This window comes from Pseudochaenichthys georgianus, chromosome 5, assembly GCF_902827115.2.
Source record: "Pseudochaenichthys georgianus chromosome 5, fPseGeo1.2, whole genome shotgun sequence".
NCBI classification, from domain to species: Eukaryota; Metazoa; Chordata; class Actinopteri; order Perciformes; family Channichthyidae; genus Pseudochaenichthys; species Pseudochaenichthys georgianus.
The window spans coordinates 29,041,786-29,063,451 of NC_047507.1; the positions used below are offsets into that span (position 1 = coordinate 29,041,786).

Here is a 21,666-nt window from a genome sequence, read left to right on the forward strand (position 1 = left end):
GGTTCTTTATTTGTTGGAAGCATTTTTCTCCTCACAAGGCCTCTGTGGGAAAGAATGACCCCAGGCCTTCAGTCAGAGTCCCTGTATGCACAGAGGGTAACTCAATCTCTATTCACTGCAAAGAAGGTAAGCCAACCTGCATTCAGAGGACCTCTGACAGACACACAAATGAGAGTGGGTATTGTGCTTGTGTCGCTGTCTTCCCCAAGGTCTTCTATTGAGAACATAAGCTGACCTACATTGCTCCCCAACAGAGACTTCTACTCCACACAGAGCGGGACAGGTGCCGCTTAGCTGAGGGGACAGCCGAGCTGCACAGAGGCCCACATGGACAGCCTCACAAAGGACAGAAATAGAGGTACAACCCTCCATTTGAATAGAAAGGACAGATCCACTGGGATCTATATCCAAGGTGAGCTGTCTCCAGCCTCTGGTAGAGAGGAGGGACTGAGAGGACAAAGGTCAATCTGAGCTCACAGCAGCTGCTTCTACAGTGGCACCAACACGCCAAAAATACAGTATGCTGTATGGTGAAGCCAGAAGCTTAGCAGAAGCAGTGTGTTAAGCAACTTTAAATGCAAGATTTTATTGTGTAAAGCAGGTAATAATAAAGTAGCAGAACGAAAACAACCAGCCTCTAAAGCTTTTACATTCAAGCAAACGTTGTTTTCATAGATATTGTTTGCATTAAAGAACAAAAATATCCTCAACCCGAGCAAGGTCAACTATTTCACAAGTATAGGCACAAACAAAATGAATTTCTGACATGTAAACATGCAGCATCATCACAATATTCATGCATTTTTGTTTTTAAGTGAAGCAACTGTGAGAATGTGCATCCTATTAACTTCAATTACAAACTGTTAAGACGCATCTTGAACTGACAAGCTGACTTACCTTGTTCCCTGAAAGAAGAAAAAACAAAACCAGAAAATTGTTAAGATTGATTTACTTTCTGCTGGCATCACTTTGTTACCATCACTCTCTATTATGCAAAACATATCCATTTACTCACTCGTACTGGGCTTCTTCTGTGTCAGACATGTTTAGGATGCAGCACCTGTACAAGTAAGCCCAATGCAAAGGTGATTGGTACTGTACCAACAACAATAATAATTCTAAATTCAACCCAGATGTGTCAAATGCAGGTTGGAAACACATAAGAAGAGCACACAGACTTACCCAGATAGTGCGATGCGCGCTTCAAACTGGACTCAATGGGAAATTGTATATTGTGCCCTTCTCTGTGGGCCATAAGCTTTTAAACCCAGTAGTGGATCACATGGCAGTAAGCATCCCATGTCCGCAAAGGGTGGGCACATACCTGCAAACAGATGGCACATGGCATTAACTAGAATGGGAAAACACACATTCTCCATGGACTTGCATTGTCTATTTTTACACGCAAAACTATAGACTCCAGAGCGCAGGATTATTGCTCATAAAAGGTTTCAGAGTGGAAGGCTGGATGTAATCTTTGTAAACCTCCTCTTGTGTGCAGGCAAATACACAAGACGACTGCTTTACTTTTTATGATTCTGCAGATAAATTGCAGGTTTATCTCACAATAGCATCTTTAACTGACAATTAATCAACAGAAAATACATTATAAGAGTATACTGAGTTATTTGTGAAGACAAAATACTGAATGTGTGGTTCCTGCGACACGAAGCTCATGATCTATTGGTTTATTCAATGCAGAAAGTAGTCCATATTAGCAGGAAACTCTCTTTAGTGGACATTTTGATGGGTAATTGTTGTGTTTTATTGTGTCAAACATTATTACATTTTATTAAATCGATTAAATTATTAATCGGTTCACTATGTTCATGGTTCCTGTTGTTATTTAGTTTAAAGAGAAATTCTATTATTTTCATTGAGTCTCGAAATGTGTTTAAAATAGGACATCAACATTTTCCCTAAACTGGGCATTTCATGTCATATCTTTGTGCAATATTCCCATGGTAGGTAGCCAAGGAGATGAGAAAAATAAAACTCCCTTTACCGATACTGTCTCCTGTGCCTCGCCTTTAATCTTGCATCCCTGCCCTCACATGCATTGGTGTTCCATCAACAACACCCTTAATGAGGATGCCAAGTCTTTTGATACTCCCAGTGCTTGCTGTTAATATTAAATCTGACCCCGCAGCCGGGGTGACAGTATGACTCACCAGATGTCTCTCGTGAGCCAAAATGTAACAGTGATTGAACAGAGTTCCCCTCCAACTCCATTGGGCTTTGTTTACAGATTGTTTGCAGCTACTTTGAAGTCTCATAGGGACTAATAAAGGTCAAGTCGCACCAGTCAAGTCTTCAGAAGCAAGAGGCAGTCTATAACAAGTGTTGCTCGTCTCTGTACAAAGATAGCTTGAAGTATTTGAACATTTTCCAAACTATGTTACCAGTGGTCTTACATGAGACTAAGTCAATTCAATAGCACTGATACAACAATTAAATGTTTCAGGTGTTTACTAACCCCCTAACCCTAAATAATGACTGTTTTTAAAGATCTAATCAAACAAGACTTGACTTAAGTTTTAGACAAATATATTGATATTAAACCCACATGCATATATTATGATTCATCCCCAAATGTTTTTATGAGTTTATTATATTATAGAATATAAAAACCTATGCCGCAGATTTATCTTTTGACAAAATCCTTAACAGAGGTGGTTTGAGCTATCCATTTATTTATTATTTAATTGCAACACCCAAGGGAAGCCCCAGGAATTTCACAAACGTATTATTTTTATTTGAAATGTTGCGATTTTCGGGCAATGATGACCCTGAAAGAAAAAGTAAACTAAACTAAATCTGAGTTTCGGATTATAAGGACGACCCTTATAGGGAAAGAGACTTTCTGACAAAGGGGGGACCCTTAACTTTAAAAGTTAGATATGGACAGCAGGGGACCCGGATACTAAAAAGTAAACTAGGGTGGACTAGTCAAGGGGGGGCCCTTGCCTAAAAAGTTAGTTCCGTACAAAAGGGGGGACATTTAATTAAAAAGTTAGTCATGGACAAAAGGGGTGACGCTAATCTAAAATGTAACTTTTTATATAAGGGGGTCCCTATTCTTAAAAGTTAGTTCCAGACAAAAGGGGGGAACCGTATCAAAAAAATGGAGGTGGAGGGCCCGTTCACAACTGCTTTCAGCTTTAATTACTATTATTATTGTAAATGTGTGAGTTTGTGTGAAGCTTGAATGGTTAATTTACAGCTCTAATATATATATATAAATAAATATTGTCTGGGCTAACAGTCCATTTTTTTTTTACTTTGCACACTGGTATTTTTAAGCATACAAAGGTTTATACTCACACTTACATGTACAACGTGTTTTCTATATGTTTTGTTTACATTTAAGTTCCCTTTATTTCAGCCTGCTCATGAGGTGTTTGAGCACAAATAGCCAACTGGCCTGTTTTTCTTTGTTTTGACATGTTTGCATTGCAAGTGGGACTGACTGACATACAATACAGATGACTCACAGCACAGGAAAATAAAAATACCCCTCATTCATAAGATAAGCAGCAAAGCCCTACAACATGATATGCTATCCCTTAATAAAAGCCCTTCATGAAAATAAGTTTGTGTTTGATGACATGTTGTGTTACTTAGTTGAATGGAGTGCAACCTAGTGAATCACAGTATTGAGTATACTACTTTCCTTTGATTAAATAAACTTTCCCCTCCTGATTTTTTGTTGTTGCAAACTCCACCCTTCTGGCATGGAGTCAATTAAAAACAAACAACAGAAAGCACTTAAGGCCTTATAATACTGGTTAACCCTGACATGGCTCCAGTCCTGACAGGGATCTTATGTTAAGCATCATCTCTTTTCAATTAGCAGCACAGGCAATAAGACGCAAACAGTACCTTTATTCAGGTTTTTATCTTAAGTTGCTGAAACCTGTTGGTTGGGAAATTATGTTCTTACTAAACTGAGCTGACACTGACACCTTGTGGGGGGAATGAAAGTATTTGTATGCACTTTCCGTCATCTTTTCTAAAACCATGATATGGTCCAGTACTAAAATAACCAGAATAAGAATTAAGAACTATTAACAAATTAATATTAATTAGTGGCCTACTAAAGGCACCTTAAACTGACCTGAAAAGGCCATTCTATACACTGGGTTTGGATTGTTGAGGGAAAAAAAACAAGCACTTAGTTGTTTCACCCTTTTAGGATGATTTTTGGATCATTTTGAAAACTAAGCACTGTTAACATTATTAATTTGTGCACTTTGGAATTAGGAAGCTGTTGTTTTTAACATTTAATGTTGAATTAATTTATAACATAAATGTATGCATGGTTTAGCCAACAGTATTGTACCTGGGGAAGAGCCTTAAATTCACCCCAAACACACTTTATTTCAATACCAAAATATACTGTAAAAGTTAGTCAAAACAACAACTGCTTATTGTGTGAACGTAGTAAAGACTATAGTATTTTATTTCATACAGCTGAGGTGGATAGGGCAGGTGAGTCTCGCACACGACGTGACCCTTCATACATGATGCAGCATATTTCAAACGCACCCCTCACAGAGACGCGGGGTCTTTAAACGGGTTGTGTAGCTGAATACTCCGCTGGGAAATTAGCATTTCCATAAAGAAGCTAACATGCTGTTCCAGGAGGAATGTATTGAAGTAAAAGCTAGTTATAGCCATAGAGTTCGCTCCAAGTTTGAGTTTAATGTCCTGCTGTCCTCGGCTGCAGACAGACTCTTCGTAAAGGATTTATTCTCCTGCTACATGCCAGACTGTATCACTGCGTCACTTCACCAGGCTAGAGCAGGTATGTAGAGTTTATGCTAGTTTAGCAAACTATTAAATGGCTGTCCTGCTGGTTGATGTGTTGCATATCTGCACATATGTTGCGGTCCATCTACTTCATGTGCATTGTTGCCAATTTTTTATTATTCTTTGTACTGGTAGAGGTTTTGGTTTGGTACATGCATTTGAGGTTTCTTGCTCTTTATATTGATGATAAATTACAACCTGGGTTGTTATTGTTGCGTCTTATATTTTGTTAAATGTGCGTCTGTCTTGACTCTTCCATGATTGTAGTTTTGGCAACTTCTGAGTTATCTGTACTTGGTTACATTTGTATTAATTTCCCCAATGTGTGTGATTGTGTATGGATGACAGCCAGGCAGTCCAACACAAACTAACCATACAAACAACATCTTAAATCCACTGACATTTCATCACAACAGCTGATTGATGTGTGTTCGCAAAACTTTGTGTCTTTTAATATTTAAAGACGAGCAACAGATAGACACGAACAGTGACTGCATAGGCTGTATTTATTTCAGTGATAATGCAACAAAACACACAGTAATGAACTGAATATATAATGTACCAAAAGATTCCCTTTAGGCCTGTGAAGTGAGAGTTTATGCATTAATGTGTGTTGTATGCACTCTTTGGAGCCAGCCATTTACTGGTTTTGGCCCATTGCTGCATCAAACATCTTCTTGCGGCCCTCCATGCCCGACATGGCCTCCACATTCTTCCTCCAGTCGTTCACCTCCACCGTCTTCTCCTGCACAGACACAAACACAGAGACTTTCGTGAAATGTTCCATTTTGTTATACTGTTCTGCACATTTTGATGTAGGAGATCTCTATTAAGTGAATCTCTAAACTAAACCCTATTCAGATATATGAATCCTTATTAAACATAATATGATATCCTGACCCGTACACCTGTGGTTTTGGCAAGCTAAGAAAGCTTAATATTCTGTTTCTCACATCTATACCAGTCAACAAAAGTAATGTGCTGCATAAATCACCTCAGCACATTGTGTGCCCTGTCAAAACATCAGGATTCTTTCCCTTTGGCTAAAAATGCTCCTTATGATTTCTCTGCACTTTTCCAAACCAACCTTTTCTGTGTCATCCTTTTTGACTGATTTAAGATTCGCTCTCAGATCCAGAGAGACTTTGTGGTTGGAGCCCAGTAGGGAGCGCAGGATGGCATCAGCAGAAACCCTCACCCTCCTCAGGCTGGGTCTCTTAAACTTCCCTCGCAGGTCCACTACCTTGATGTTCAGGTCTTTAATCTATGGAGAAAAAGTAGAGAGCAGTGGTCGAGTGTAACAAAGTGCATTTACATAAGTAAAGTACTTCAAGTGTTATGACATCATAAAGTGGCCAAAATCTGATCAGCTCATTTTCAGACAGGTTTCTATAATAAATGGATCAGGACAAAAAGAGGGGGGTTCTTCGTTCTTGAAACCTTCAGAATCTCTTAACGCAGAGGGGACACATGTTTATGTATAAAATAAATGAAAAAGTGGATTTTGCATAATAGGTGACCTTAAATGTTCAAAACGTTTTTTTCCCTTCTCATACTGCTTGTGCTGCAGCACAAGCAGCACCAGCTAACCACTCAGAGCCCAGCACCAGCTAACCACTCAGAGCCCAGTCTGCTCTGAGTGGTTAGCTGGTCAGCTCTGTTGTGATTGGTCAACTGCTTAGAGATATCCCACCTATCACGTGCAATGTTTTGGAGCGTTAGTCAATGGAAGCTTAACTATGTTATGGAAGTAAACAAGGGAGTCCGATGGAGGCGTTTGAGGCAGGGGTAACTTTGTGATTTTAGCCTTTGCGGACCATTTACATAGACAAACACCTAACACACTACAGGAAAGATAACACCCCGACATCATAATAGGGCCTCTGTTATGCTACTTTATTACATTTCTTAGGGACATTTGTATTTCTTACTTCACTAACACTAATGGTTACTTTTTACATATACAAACACATGACATGCTAATATCATATCGATGCACTACTACTATTTTGCATGTTACAAATTATCTAGAAATTGTCCCATATGGTCCCCAACTACAACATAATATACTCTTACATAAATGATTTTGTTCTAATGTATTACCTTTGAAAAACATCCGCATGTTTCTACTTCAAGTACATTTAACTGATAATAGTATTGTACTTTTCAGGTAACATTTGCAATTCAGGACTTTTACTTGTAATGGCTAATTTAGGACTATACTATCTCTACTTTTACTTCAGTCAGTGGTCTTAGTACTTCTTCCACTACTCATAAAGAGTCATTTCATTTAGGTGATTTGCCACAGACAGTGGGAGCTATTCAACTTGGATGAAATGAAACTAAACTTTCTTGGTGTTTAAGTACTTGTTTGACCACATCAGAATGCTGTTACAGCTTTGTGATGTATGTATATGTAATTGTTATAGTTCGTTTTGCAACAAAACTATAGGTTACTTACGTAACCCCAGTACTCAGAGTGACATGAAGTGAGATGTCTCACTATGGGATGCGCCTCATCGCGGAGCAAACAGAAGCATCAATCTCATTACGCCAATCCTGATTGGCCGGTGATTCTTGACGTCAACGTCAGGGGAAATCACCCCCTATAAGTAGCCTGCGCCACGACGCATTGCGTCATTCAAAATAAGCACCTCTTCTCGCTTCACCATAGCAAGGAGGGCCGTCTGGTGAGACATCTCACTTCATGTTACTCTGAGACTGGGGTTACGTAAGTAACCTATAGTTCTCATTCATAACACTCCGTTCGATGTCTCACTATGGGATATTGTAGCTCCCGTATTGCCAGACGAGCTTATCTCGAAGATCACCGATCAACCAGAATTTAACAGGTGGAGTCCCGACTCAACAAGGTGCCCAGCACTGCTCGGGCCACGCTTGGAGCGGAGACGTCCAGCCTGTAAAAGCGGACAAAAGTGAGTGGCCGAAGACCAGCTTGCCGCTGCACAGATGTCTTGGATGGAAACACCCTTGAACAAAGCCCAGGATGTAGCCAGGCCCCGAGTCGAGTGAGCCCGCAGACCCGAAGGTGCTTGCAGATTCTGACTCGTATAGGCCAAAGCAATCGCCTCCACGATCCAGTGGGATAGTCGTTGTTTAGTAACAGGCTTACCCTTGTGAGGTTTAGCTCAGGACACGAAGAGTTGGTCATTAAGACGAAGCTCTTTTGATCTGTCCATATATGTGTGTAAAGCACGGACTGGACACAACAGATCCTGCTGCTGCTCCCCGGAGGAAACCAGCTGCGGAGGACATGCCTCAATGTCAATTGGGGTACACAAACCAACCACCTTTGGTGTAAAGGCAGGGTTGGGTTTCAACAACACTCTCGTTTGCCCTGGGGCGAACTGAGTGCATGAGGGATGTACAGACAGTGCATGGATATCACTGACCCGTTTAGCGGATGCCAGGGCCAGTAACAGCACTGTCTTGAGTGACAGATGTTTCATGTCAGCTCCTTCCAGGGGTTCAAATGGGGTCATTCTGAGCCCATTTAAAACCACTGCCAGGTCCCATAAGGGCACCAGCGACCTGGAGACAGGGAGGAGCCTGCGAGTTCCCTTCATAAAACGGCAAACCAAAGGATGTTGGCTAGCCGTCTTACCCTCAAAGCCCACATGGCATGCAGCAATAGCAGCCAGGTATACCTTGATCGTGGAAAAAGCTCTGTGTTTATCGATCAAGTCCTGTAGAAATGATAAAATCACCCCGACAGGACATTGAAAAGAGATGTGTCCTTCTTGAAGGCACCACTCCTCAAACACCCTCCACTTACAGTCGTAAAGAGACCTGGTGGAGGAAGCTCTCGCACTCTGAATAGTGTTTATCACCTTCTGAGGGAGTCCCACTGTATTCAGATTGTACCACTCACGGGTCAGGCCCATAGTGCCCCGTGCTCTGGGCGTGGGTGAAGGATCGCCCTCCCCGCCTGAGACAATCTGTCCCTGCGTGGTGGGGGCTGCCACGGCTGCCTGCACAACCGCTGATATATCCCCGCCAGCCCGTATATTGCGGGCTAGGGTGGAAACATCAGAGTACGTGTGTGGCGTTGCTCTTTCACTCTGGCCGGAGTTAAGGGGAACAGAACCAGGGGTGGGAACGTGTACAGAGGACCCGGAGGTCAATCGTGTACGAGTGCGTCCCCGCCTAACGGTACGTTTAAATCGTGCATTAAAGAGAACAGCTGTCATTGAGCATTTTCTCCCCTTGCGAACAGACTTAACGCGGCTCCGCCGTAACGCACCCACAGCGGACTCCCGATCCTTGGATGAGGAGTCCAGTCTGCATAGAGTGGTGCACCCTTTGACAGTAATTCTGTCCCTAGGTGCATAACACCCGGTACTTGTGTCGTTCTCAGAGAGAGGAGACGTCTGCCGCTCCAAGGGATCAGTTTGTGTGCCAGTGTGTGTGACTGGAGACAACGCAATCTCCCCAGGCGGTTCATACACGATATCGTGTTGTCTATCCTCACGGGGACATGAAGTCCTCTGAGAGAAGGCAGGAAGCATTTTTTGGGTGGGGAACACCGCTAAAAGCTCCGGGTAATTTACGCGTGCCCGCTGGAAGTCTCTGCTCTAGAGACCTCTCACCGGGCGACCTTCGTAAGTCCCCTGTCAGCCCGTCTGACCTGCGTCCGTGGTGACCACCTTCCGTGAAAGGACTGCACCCGGAGGTGCATCCCGCACTGGAAAAGTCGGGTGTAGTGCCACTACGCATTTCATAATCACCAAAACTCTCCGTAAGCCGTGGCGTTCGGGGTTTTGTTTTATTATGAGGCCCATGTTGAGCGGGTGCTTTACGAGGACATTTTCCTCCGTAATCTGACTCCGCTCGGTGGGCTTTATAGATAAAACCCTTCTTTCTAGGAGAGAGAGAACCTTTCTCTCCAGAATGTGGGTTGACTCTCTCTGGGTTTGTGAAAACAGATAAATTATAACTGTTTTGAGAAGCCCAGGCAGACATCGTGAGTATCTCCTGCTGTATGCTCCTTAGAGCCAGCTGGGATGTCACTCTTATGGCTCCGACCGGCACTGTGCATGTGCGTGACGGAGGTGCCTTTACAGCTCCAGCCGGTACTGCGCATGTGTGTGCCGGTGGTGCCCTCACGGCTCCAGTCGGCACTGCGCCTGCGCGTGCCGGTGGTGCCCTTAAAGCCCCGGCCGGCACTGCGCATGTGTGTGGCGGTGGCTTCACGGACCCGTCAATAATCCGTCCTTTGAGAGATGCCGTAGCTGCTCTTGAAAGGGGAAGGATTGACGGGCCGTTCTTTACAGCTCTAGCCGGCACTGCGCATGCGCGTGGCGGTGGTGCCTTCACAGACCCGTTTATTATCTGCCTTTTGAGAGAGGCCGTAGCTGCTCTCAGAAGGTGATTTATGGTTAATGGACTGTTTATTGTCTTTCTTTTCATTTTTTTTTGAGCTGCGCCCTTGGCCGGAGCCTGGATGCGTCAGCGGAAAATGGTTTATTCAGACAGAAAGATGTGACATGTGTTTTATGCGGACTTGAGGATGACGTTGAGGCATCTCTCGAGGCGGCGGGAACACATTCACGGAGGGGAGAAGGAGGGGCTGTCACGCCGCTCGCTTCTTCTTCCTCGACTGCTGGCCGAAATTCTGGGTTGGCTGAGCCTGAGCTGCAGCCGGAACCGGAGATTTTCTCGGCCAACTTGCCCTCGTCTCCAGCCTGGGCTGGGGACTCGGGATGGGCTGCGACCTCTGCGTCTTCGGTGTTTTAAACCGAGCAGAGTTCGAGGCAGCTTGGGTGTCGTGAGTATCCCCTGCTGCATGCTCCTTAGAGCCAGCTGAGATGTCACGCTTACAGCTCCAGCCGGCACTGCGCGTGGCGGTGGTGCCTTCACAGACCCGTCAATAATCCGCCTTTTGAGAGATGCCGTTGCTGCTCTCAAAAGGGGAGAAAATTGGTTTTATTGATTTTCTATTCATTTTTCTGAGCTGCGCCCTCGGCCCTCGGCCTGGATGCATCAGCGGCAAATGTTTAATGACAGAGGAATCAACCAACGTGTGACATGTGTTTGTGCGGACTTGAGGATGGCGTTTAGGCATCTCTCGAGGCGGCGGGAACACATTCACGGAGGGGAGAAGGAGGGGCTGTCACGCCGCTCGCTTCTTCTTCCTCGACTGCTGGCCGAAATTCTGGGTTGGCTGAGCCTGAGCTGCAGCCGGAACCGGAGATTTTCTCGGCCAACTTGTCTAGTCTGGCCGCAGCGCGCTGACACACGGCTTGTAGGTCCATACTGAGACAGGGCGAAGCTGGTGTGCCATCGCCGAGAGAGCAGCCATCGCTCCCGGCTTTGCAGCCTGAGCTGGTGACACGAAGACGTCGTCTTCTTGCTCATCCGAGTCAGACAGGAGGAACTCAGAGGTGTACTCTTCGTCCTCCATGTAGTCTAACTCCAGGACATCTTCCGCGGGTGAAACCATGGTGAGGTCCAGTCGGGAGCCCCAGCTTGGTAAAGCGTGGGGCCCCGTTCCCGCGTTTCTTGCCGCCACCGGATCTCGGCCTGATATGGCGCGGGATTCCGGTTCTGCGGGTGCCGCTGTCGGTGAGCCCCAGACCGCAGTGAGGGGCTCCATTTCTGCGGCAGACGTCCCCGTGTCCTGATTGCCGGTCGGCGGATCAGTGGACATGAGGGGGTCCCGTCCCGACAGGTTAAGTTGTTGCGCTAATCTTCGGTGGAGGCTCTTCACGGTGACGCGGGCACAATGTCCGCACGAGCCGGGGTTGTCAATAGCCTCCTGGGCGTGTTCCAGCCCGAGGCAGGACGAACAGATCTGGTGTGAGTCTGTGCCTGACACTTTCAACCCGCAACCGCAGCGCCGAGCCTCCGAGTTCCTGACTCCTCTGGTGTGAGGGGGAGAGGCATCCATCTCGTTCGCCGTGAGGCGTGGAGAGGGTCCGCTCATGACAGGTACGTTCGAGAAAAAAAAGTTTACCGATCTGTCTTTAATCCGGGGGAAAAAGGACAGCGTGGGTCTTTTTCTCTCAAGGATATTACCTGGTATGGTAATATTCCTGTAATCCTTTTCTCCTCCGCGGAAGAGAGAAGAAAAAAGTGTCCTCGCTACCGTGGTGTCGGTAGTGAGGGAAAAAACACAAGCTAGCAACTGGTGTGTTGCTAACTTGAAGTCAAAACCTTACCTTACTCCAGAGGAAGAACGGCGAGGTTGACTATAATACTCTTCTGTGAGAGAATCGGGTAGCCGGCTAACGCCCGTCGACCGAAAATTAGCTTTGGGTTCAGTCTGTGGACTGTTAAGCTAGCCCGGCTACCGTTCGAGATGTGCTCTGAAGCGAGAAGAGGTGTTTGAATGACGCATGCGTCGTGGCGCAGGCTACTTATAGGGGGTGATTTCCCCTGACATTGACGTCAAGAATCACCGGCCAATCAGGATTGGCGTAATGAGATTGATGCTTCTGTTTGCTCCGCGATGAGGCGCATCCCATAGTGAGACATCGAACGGAGTGTTATGAATGAGAACAAGCTGTTCATTGTTATCTTTCTTAAACAATGTTACCTCTCTGGTGTTGTGCAAGACTTTGGCTTCAATATCATATCGCTCCTCGTCCACCACGTCTATTTTGGCAGACAGCTCTTCACATAATGTCTAAAAAAAGACAAACAAATACAAAAATAATAATATTGACTTCATCACCAGATCTTTAGCAACATTATTCTGGAGTTTAATCTTGCAAATCTGATGGCGAGTGTGCGATTCTACCTTTAGCTCTGCCAAGGACATGCAGCTGGTATGTATAGGAGGAGTGTTTTCTTCCAGGTACTTTTCCTTCTCTTCCTCCTTTTCTTCTAACTCCTGCTCCAGCGCCTGCTTGGCCGTGGCAACCAACAAGCTCTGAAATATCACGAACCAATCATATTTAATCTAGATGTACTGGGAAGATGCAGTCTGGGCAAAACGGACTGAGGACTTACCTTCAGCATTATCTTGCGAGAAGCTGAGATCTTTGATTTCCTCTGCAAAAAGATTGACTTTTTTTTAATATAGTGTGACATAGTAGCAAGTGAGAAAGTGATCATCTTAACATGTAATAATTGGTCTGTCGTCTTAGTGTGCAGTCTTTTGTAAAAACATACCTCTGGTCTGTCGATAGAAAATACAGAAAGGACAAAATAGACAGAAGAAATGTAAAATGTGTGTCAATTGCAGATAGAACAACTTGGTCATGCATATTAAACTTTGTTATGTGCTTCTATCGATGCATACATTTGCTTTATGATACTGATACTCTGATTTGGAAATGGAAACAATAACAGACACACAATACTTACACTTTCTCAGGCATCTTGGTATCTCAATTCCCCCTGGAAGACAAAAATAAAACCTTTTTCCACTGAAGTGCTCATCAGGGGGACCACTGGGTCGAGGGCCCCAAAGGGTCTTAACTGGTCCCCCTTTTAGCTCCACTATACATACATTCAAATGCATTGACTGTAGTGTTACAAGACTGGAAATATAGAGGATACAATGATCTATTTAAAGCTTTTATTTTGTTTATGTTACACCAATGCTTTTATTATCCTTTAACACTGATATGTATTATATTTGAAGTTACTAAAGGACATTTCTCGCCACATGGATAACCTTGTTTGTTTTGTTTATCAGGCATTGTTATATTATCTAATTTGTAGAAGGGCCCTCTGGACCAAATCACCTCTCACCTCTCAGTGTTGATAACACAGACGTCTGGCAGACGGGAAGAAGCATGCACAGCCCAACAAGAGCAGATCATCCAAATAACATTCCCTGCGTACACCCCCTTTCCCACTGGATAAAGACAAAGACGATAGACTGGGTCGCAAAGCAACACACAACACTGACCCAAACGTATTTTTGAAGAAAGCTGAGCTGACTTAACCAAGGCCAAACAATACATGTACAAATAGGAAGAACTGCATGTTCTACATACCGTAGATTTGGGTTATATTTACCTTGAAACTGTATTGTCAACCATATGAGATTATATAGAGCTGCAACTGTCAACTATTTTCAATTCTGTGTAATTACCAAATTATTTTTAAGATATCAAAATATTTGTTTTGTCCAACAAACTTTTCACAACCAAAAAATATTAGATTTACTACCATTAATTTAATCCTGGAATGATGAGTTGTATTGCTTAAACATATTTGTTTTGATTCACCTAATTGATTAAAGAACTAATCATTTCAACTTTAGATTTGACCATACCTTTTTAATATCTCTCGCTGTATTGTGTCAAGCTGATTTATTGTGACAATTTAGTCTATCCATCTATTTAATTCATTGGATTAGCTAAAAACAGACATTTATGTGTGTTATTTCACCTATTAAGAGTTAATAATTACTCAAAAGTTTCATCCATAGCATATCAAAATACTGCTTAAAAAAAGGACATACTTTGAAAGAAGATTGTATTATAAAAATAAACTGAATCCTTGCTTTTTGGACTGTGGCTACGCCAACAAAATCCCCCAAAATGTCTCCCCAAAGTTTCTTTGAACTTTTTGGATGTCTATTAGATTTTCTAACCATAACATCAGTAATTGCTACCCAACATTTAGTTACAATGTTTTTCACATTATTAAATATATTTTTGATTCAAAATATGTTTTTCTATTTGTAATTTCATTTGTTAAATCCAAATAAAATCTGATCCTAGATCAAACCAACTGTACACAATTACACAGAATGAATCGGGTAAATTGATGGAGCATATATGGCCTTTCTTACCTTTCTATGTTGTTGCTGTGGATTCAGACGGACACAAAGTGATGGAAAGAAGAATGTACCAGCATATTTATCTCCTGCTGCCCTCTATCACAAAGAGACTTAAATAGAAGCACTCACACAAATACACACAAAAGAGAGGGGTGGTCTCAGGATAACAGTAAGTGTGATGTTGTGTTGACAGAGCACCGATCGCTGCTTTCTTATAATAATGTGTGAGAACTTGTCTGTGTGCCAAGGCGCGATAAACAGCGTTCTTGTCGACTTTCACACCAGCCGTTTGCAGTTGTTAATCTGGTTTTCCTCTTGTGATATATTTAAAGGATCTTTCTCTGCTCGTGTACACCAGCGTTGTTAAACCTCAACAGATAGCTGCTGTTTATATACAGACAGAAGTTAGACTTGTTTTTTTTTCAATTTTAAACTAAACTAAACAGTTTTTCTTGTGGCTATAGATGATTTCTGAGACTTTCTTTGGCTTCTAAACGTGATGTTGGAGACATTCCCTGCCCCCCACCACCCCAGAGACTTCAGGCCCCCGTTGGTCTGATTAGGATAATGGCTGCAGACAATGCTAAGCTGTGGTTTTATGGCAGGAATGCAGTTTCCAGTATACATTTAGCTAAGGCCAACAACTAAACATAGACAAATTGCAGCACCATGTGATGCTGCCACTCTTTGATTCTGGGGCCGAGCTTTCATACTGTATGCGTGCTCAAGGTTTGTGTAGGCGTGGGACGCTGAAGCAAATGTTCGTAGTGGCCAAAAGGTGGTACTACTACGCCCATTTATAGCCCTTAAATCATTAGGGTCTAAGCATGGTAGAAGCGCTAAAACCTTAAGCAAAATGCACGTTTGCATGCTCTATCCGCCCAGATAGGGGTTGCTCCTAAGGGTCAACCATTTTGGCTTCCTTTGCTACTGAGCAACTTTCATAGGAATGAACGTTGTCCCGTCTCAAACAATTTATCAGTTGTCTTTATAGATCCATGGAACATACGCCAGCGCTGAGTTCACTAATGCAAAGACAAAAAGTTCTTACATTAATCCACAAAATCACTCGTGTGGTTTGTGATCATATATATAAACAAACCTGCCTTGCCTTGCGTTGGGTGTGTGGCCAACCCAGTGTCACGGCATTTCGTGTTCACCAACACGATTTTTAATCTATTGATTCATGTTCACCATCACGATTTGCCCCTTTTTTTCGTGTTGTACAGCACGATTTTAAAAGCAATGTATTTCTACTGGTAACGTGTTTCGTGCCTGCAGGCTGCAGCACGTCTTTTTCTCCGGTCGGGTCGTGGAAGACCGGAAGCTGTGTGGTTCATAAAAACATGTTCTTACTCAATATCAAGCCACAGTTATTGCTTTTATTTTAAATCGTATAATTTCGGACTTTTGTTGCCGTCTGTGAGGAAAATAAATGGGGCTCAGAGCCTCAGGATACTGAAATCTGTATTTTTTAAATCTTTTTTTCCTTCTAATTTGTTATTCTTTTCAAAATAACACACTGTTATTTACTCACCAATAACACACAATTATCCTTGCTTTTATTTATTGGTTTAATTCCATAATCTCGGGCTTTTTTGGCGTCCATCAGGAACTGAATTTCAAAATAAATATAACCGGAAACAGACGTAGGCATTTCGAGCGATTAGCCAAGATCCTCAGCTATTGTTTTAAGCTCGCTGATTGGATGTGTTAGCCGCAATGCATGCTGGGAGTTGGTGTTTATATTATATGAAATCCGGAAAACCAATCAAGAAGATACTATAAGTGATCTCTACAATAAAACAGTTTAGTGCAGGATGTACAAAGATATTAATAGGAGGAGGTGCAAAACAGAAAAACGGATTAACCTTTATTTAAACATTAAATATTAAATATTAAGCCTGACAAAGTAATTAACGTCTAATATATTGCTTTCCTGCAATGTTAACTATGTTGAAGCACTTATTTTAACTGATATTATACACATTAATTATACTCTTATGTAGATAGAATAAGAAATGTGCAGAATATGACAGTTTAATGGTGGAGGTACACACATATTGATAGATGTCTTGTAATGCACTGTTGAGGAACCTGTGACCCAAGTTTTTCATTCATTGCATAACTACACCGTAGTTGTGTATGATATGTCAATAAACCTTTGAAAATCTTGAAAGGGATGTGCAAAATAGCCATAATATACAGTCTTTAATGAACTATTAGAGAATAACGAGTAATGAATATACTTTATTACTTGTTTCCATTCATGTCAATTGCAGATAAATGTTTAGTCTTCACAAGCACCAACTATCAAATATCTCTCCTGATTGTTGGCACTTGACAATCACCTTAGCCTACCTGAATTGTACTCAGGTGTAACTAAAGTCTGATTTAAGGGTTGTTTATATTTCACATAATTAATCAGAATCTGCAAAGTAACTCAAATAAATGCAGTGGAGTAAAAATATCAGGTTAACCTCTGAATTGTAGTGGAGTAGAATTACAAAGTAGCAATGAGCTGTCATGTGGGTATATATTAATGCTGCGCATTATGGACACAAGCAATTTTCACCCATTTATTAATTATATGTTTTACATTTGATAACACCAATGTGTTTAATAATGGCAACTTCTAATTATGGGGAAAACGTTCAGTAGAGACGTCCCATAGAACATTTTGCGAAACACAATAGCCAGCATGTGTAGTTCTGGGGGGGGTGTTCAATTCCAGTTTTGGATAATCTGGCGTGGTTTCGTTCCATTTCACACAGCTGTTTGACGCTCTGCGTAAGGACTGTAGTCCTAAACGATAGCTGGGGATTATGGGTAGTGTCGTGTCTTCGGCCATCCTAAACTCAGAAATGTTGACAATCGCAATGATGTTCGAAATGTCCCTTATAGGCCTACGTCTGTTTCCGGTTATATTTATTTTAAAAAAAAACGAATATCCGAATAATGAAATTGAAACCCGAATAGTTGGCCAACGAACGAATATTCGAATAGTCGAATATTCGGGTACAGCCCTACTAGTAAGTAGTAGCCTAGCTTAGCTTAGCTGTTGTGAAGTTGCCATGATGAAGCTGCTTTATCCGCCGTTTAAACAGTAACGTTAAACATGATAAAAACGTGCACTTACTTTGCTTGGAAAATAGTTGCAAGCAAGCAACCGAATTGTTTTTTTATATTAGTTTTTTAATTTTATCAGCATAGTGAAAATAATAGGAGTAATGTGGGAACATCTGGGGCTAAGGCAATTATTGGCATAAAGTTGAGTAGCTCAGCCTAATAATACATTGTGGCCATAGGTGCATCCCCACGCATCCCAGCCATCAACATCCTCAACAATACAGCAGACCCTACAGTTAAAAAAAACGATAACGGAGAAAAGAAAGATAGAGATAACAGATGCCATAGTACATTTCATCGCTATGGATATGAGACCCATTTACATAGTCGAAGGCGAAGGCTTCAGAAAATTAATGAAGAAGATGGAGCCCGGCTACACTGTCCCCAAACGCTCCAGTATTTTAGATGCCATGTCTCTGAAGTACAGCGATCACCGAGACCAAATTGTAACTCAGATTGAAAACTCAACTGCCGTAAGTTTTACAACGGACATTTGGACCACCTCGGTGCGTATGGAGGCGTATATGGCTGTCACCTGTCATTTCATAACTCGCGAGTGGAAACTCTGTAACTTTGTTTTGGAAACCAAAGTAATGGAAGTAAACCATACGGGAGTAAATATTGCAGAACAGCTTGGAGAAGTGGCGGACGCCTTTGCCATTCCGAATTATAAGCGAGTAGCCGTTGTCCACGACAATGCCAGCAACATGAAGCTGGCAGCTGAAATATGTGTTTTGTATCTTTGTTTGACTGTTCAGGTTGTAAAATGTTATAGACGGAATGTGGAACCAGATTTGGTCCCCGGGTGCTGCGCTGGGTTAAATGCAGAGGACACATTTAGTTTTAATGTTTGCGAGTACTGAGACAATAAATACATATAAATCGTAATAGTATGCTCTTTCTGCGCTTCTGCTTAACAGCGTGTTGTCAGGTGTCTCGGATTCGGAGCGTGTTATGAAACCTTTTGGGAAAAAAAAAAAAAATGTGAAAAAAAAAAATGTGAAAAAAAAATTTATTAAAAAAAAATACAAATCTCTCCGCACCGAATATTCGAATATTCGCTGTTGATTACTACCGAATATCCGGAGCACGAAAAATGGTATTCGGGACAGCCCTACTTACTAGGGTTGCCAGAAACTGACCATGATCAAAATCGATTATTCGGCAGCCCTGGCGAATAATAATGTTTTCTTTACTGGAACATGTTTAACAGTACAAACAACAAACAAGCATGTCATCACAACGACGTGGCCTTGAAGTGAAGTTGGTAATGGCCGGCTGTGCTGCGTCTTTCTCTGTAACCTCTTTGGCTTCGCACTCAAATGCGAACGCATTGTTGAGGTTGAGCTGTGATAGACCAACGTCTTTTCGCAGAGCTTGCATTTAACTTCCTTTGGACTTGTAAGTTCGAAGTAGTTCCACGAGGAGGAACTCTTTTTACCTGCCGCTTTGTTCATCTTTAGTCGCACGTGTGAGGGGGTGGGGGCGGGGTCGGTGTGTAGCGCGCTGCTGCACCAGCAGTCTGCTCTGCACGCAGGCTTCCTCCAAGTTTACAGTAAAACAAACTGGTGGTGTGACCAATGACAATTATTAATACTATTACTATTATTAGCATTAGTCTATATTTTGGTTGAACCTAAGCCAGAAAAAAAAAAAACATAAATAATAATAAATAAAATCGATTTTTAAAAATAATATTCGATTATGGAGACTGTAGCGAATATTCGAATAATCGCTGGCATCCCTACTACTTACAGCATCCAGGTGACTTTTCAGAGTTGTTGTGCCACCGTGGTAGGCCAGTTTCTTATCACATATTTGGCACACTGCCTTCTTTTTACCGTCGTCCAATTTAAAATGGTCCCACACAGCTGAAGTCTTCGGCATTTTATGGGTGAAACGAGGTGAAGCGAGGTGCAGCGTGCCGTTTGCGTTCGTGACTGTGAACAGTGAACGCAACAGTGTCAGGAGCACAGGCTGAGATTGTATATATTTCCGCATTTTAACAGTGCAATTCAAAAGTATAAATATAGTATAAGAATATGGCAATTCGCCTTTATTAATAGCATACATTTAGAAAAATATATTAATTTGTTTGAAAAAATATTTTTTTGTTTGGGAAAAAAAACAAAAACGAATATCCGAATAATGAAATTGAAACCCGAATAGTTGGCCAACGAACGAATATTCGAATAGTCGAATATTCGGGTACAGCCCTAGTGTGTGTGTGTGTGTGTGAAACTGAACACTTACTCGTATATTCAAATGCCAGTGGATTATACGACAGTATAGTAGTTTTCACATGTGACTGTGTGCTGTAATATTGTAAATCTTTTAGTGTTCATGGCAGCCGTATCATAGATCTTTCGTATTTCCAGTTTACAATCACAACTGGACCAGATTTACCACCAAAACTCGTACTCGTAAACAAATACCAGCTTCTCTAGGCTGCTGCTTCTTAGCTGACAGTCATTTTTGTTAAACTCTACTCCAGCCAAATTACTTAATTCCAAAAGAATTATGAGTGTTCGTCAACTAAGGATTCTTTATCCCAAGTCCTTTTGCTTTCTCTGCTGGCTGAGATGTCTTACTAGCCGACTCTTATTAGCTAATAAAACACAGTTTGGTTGTATCTGCTGCAGTGTCAACCTCTTTTAAATCCAATACAGATTATGACAGAGCTGCTAACCTAATCTGACACATTTAGGGGAAACCGAACACAGTAGATGTGTCAATCGGTTGTGAGGCTTTTTTTTTTTACATAATCTTGAACCACAACGCAATGTAGTAAAACATTTTTCCGGGAAGAAAATGTTCGGTGACGTCTGTTTCATTTGACTTGCATGTTAAACAGTGTTTAAACCTTACATAATTGCTCTTGTCTTCATGGCTTTGGAAGGGCAAACCACCAATTCAACAAATGTAAGGAAGTCAGTGCAATCGATCGTAAAAGACCATCAAATTATACAAATATAATTTAAACCAAAGGATTCCTTTTTGGTTCATTTTTTAAGCTACAAAGACTTGTTGCAAAAATACATGAATACCTTCACCTGATCACTCTGTAAAATTATATTAAATTCCTCTACTGCCCTCTGGTGGAGATAGTCTGAAGAGAATTGAACTACACATCAATGGTATTTTCATATTTGCAACAGGACGTTACAGTTTCTCGATTGCTAACACACTAAAATTATACATGAAGCACAATTATTTTAACTGACACTCAAAGAGCAAAACATCGGCTCAAATCTCCAAAAACGTTTTCAGCTTTTCACACAATTTGCAAATCAACATGGCACTTTGTGCAAACCACTGCACACGTTTCTCCACGTAAGACACAGGAATCTGACATGAAGTCACGTGTTAGCAGGTTTAAAACACTGATATTCAAAAGGCCTCGCACATGGACCAATGATCAAGAAACACGCTCCACCTGACCAAACACCTGAGAGCATAATCGTTGGCTCATCAATCAGGATGTTAGCACTATCAAAAGACCACAGGTGAGTACTTTCTTACAGCAACAATGGAAGCCAACATGGAAGCAAGAGGAAGAGGAAGAGCTGGGCTGAGAGTGAGAGGAAGACTCGGAAGAGTACTCTCTAATGAAATGAAATGTTATCAACCATGGTTTGACGATGAGAGGAGAGAGGCTGGACGGAGGGTTCAGCCTAATCTTAGCCGATCTACTGTTGCCTCTGTAATCCGGACACTTAGACTTGGAACAGGTTAGTTACCAGTTAGTAGCTCTGCATAGTTCATGATATATCAGAGCTTATATCTGATGTGTGAAACGTATTTACTTCACTACTATAATTGAATTGTTGGCATGTTGCATACTATAACTACAAACACGCTGCACAATGTACTGTGGTAAACTCACTTTGATGCAACACACACACTGACCGACCACTATGTCTTTGTTGTTTATCTGAAGGACTGAGAAACAGAGAGGTGGAAGG

At 42.1% G+C, this 21,666-nt stretch overlaps 1 protein-coding gene across 1 annotated transcript in view; it reads right to left on the minus strand.

The window, feature by feature from the left end:
* Positions 1 to 5,300: 5,300 nt before the first annotated feature.
* Positions 5,301 to 21,666, minus strand: part of LOC117446169 (troponin I, slow skeletal muscle-like) — a 187,675-nt gene continuing 171,309 nt past the window's right edge. Inside the window, exons 2-6 of the mRNA XM_071203185.1 lie at positions 12,787 to 12,830; positions 12,575 to 12,706; positions 12,371 to 12,460; positions 5,900 to 6,076; positions 5,301 to 5,557 (exon numbers count right to left, since the gene is read on the minus strand). Of these exons, the coding sequence (XP_071059286.1) occupies positions 5,453 to 5,557; positions 5,900 to 6,076; positions 12,371 to 12,460; positions 12,575 to 12,706; positions 12,787 to 12,795 (513 nt within the window). The 5' untranslated portion in view covers positions 12,796 to 12,830 and the 3' untranslated portion in view covers positions 5,301 to 5,452. The remainder of the gene's footprint in view (positions 5,558 to 5,899; positions 6,077 to 12,370; positions 12,461 to 12,574; positions 12,707 to 12,786; positions 12,831 to 21,666) is intronic.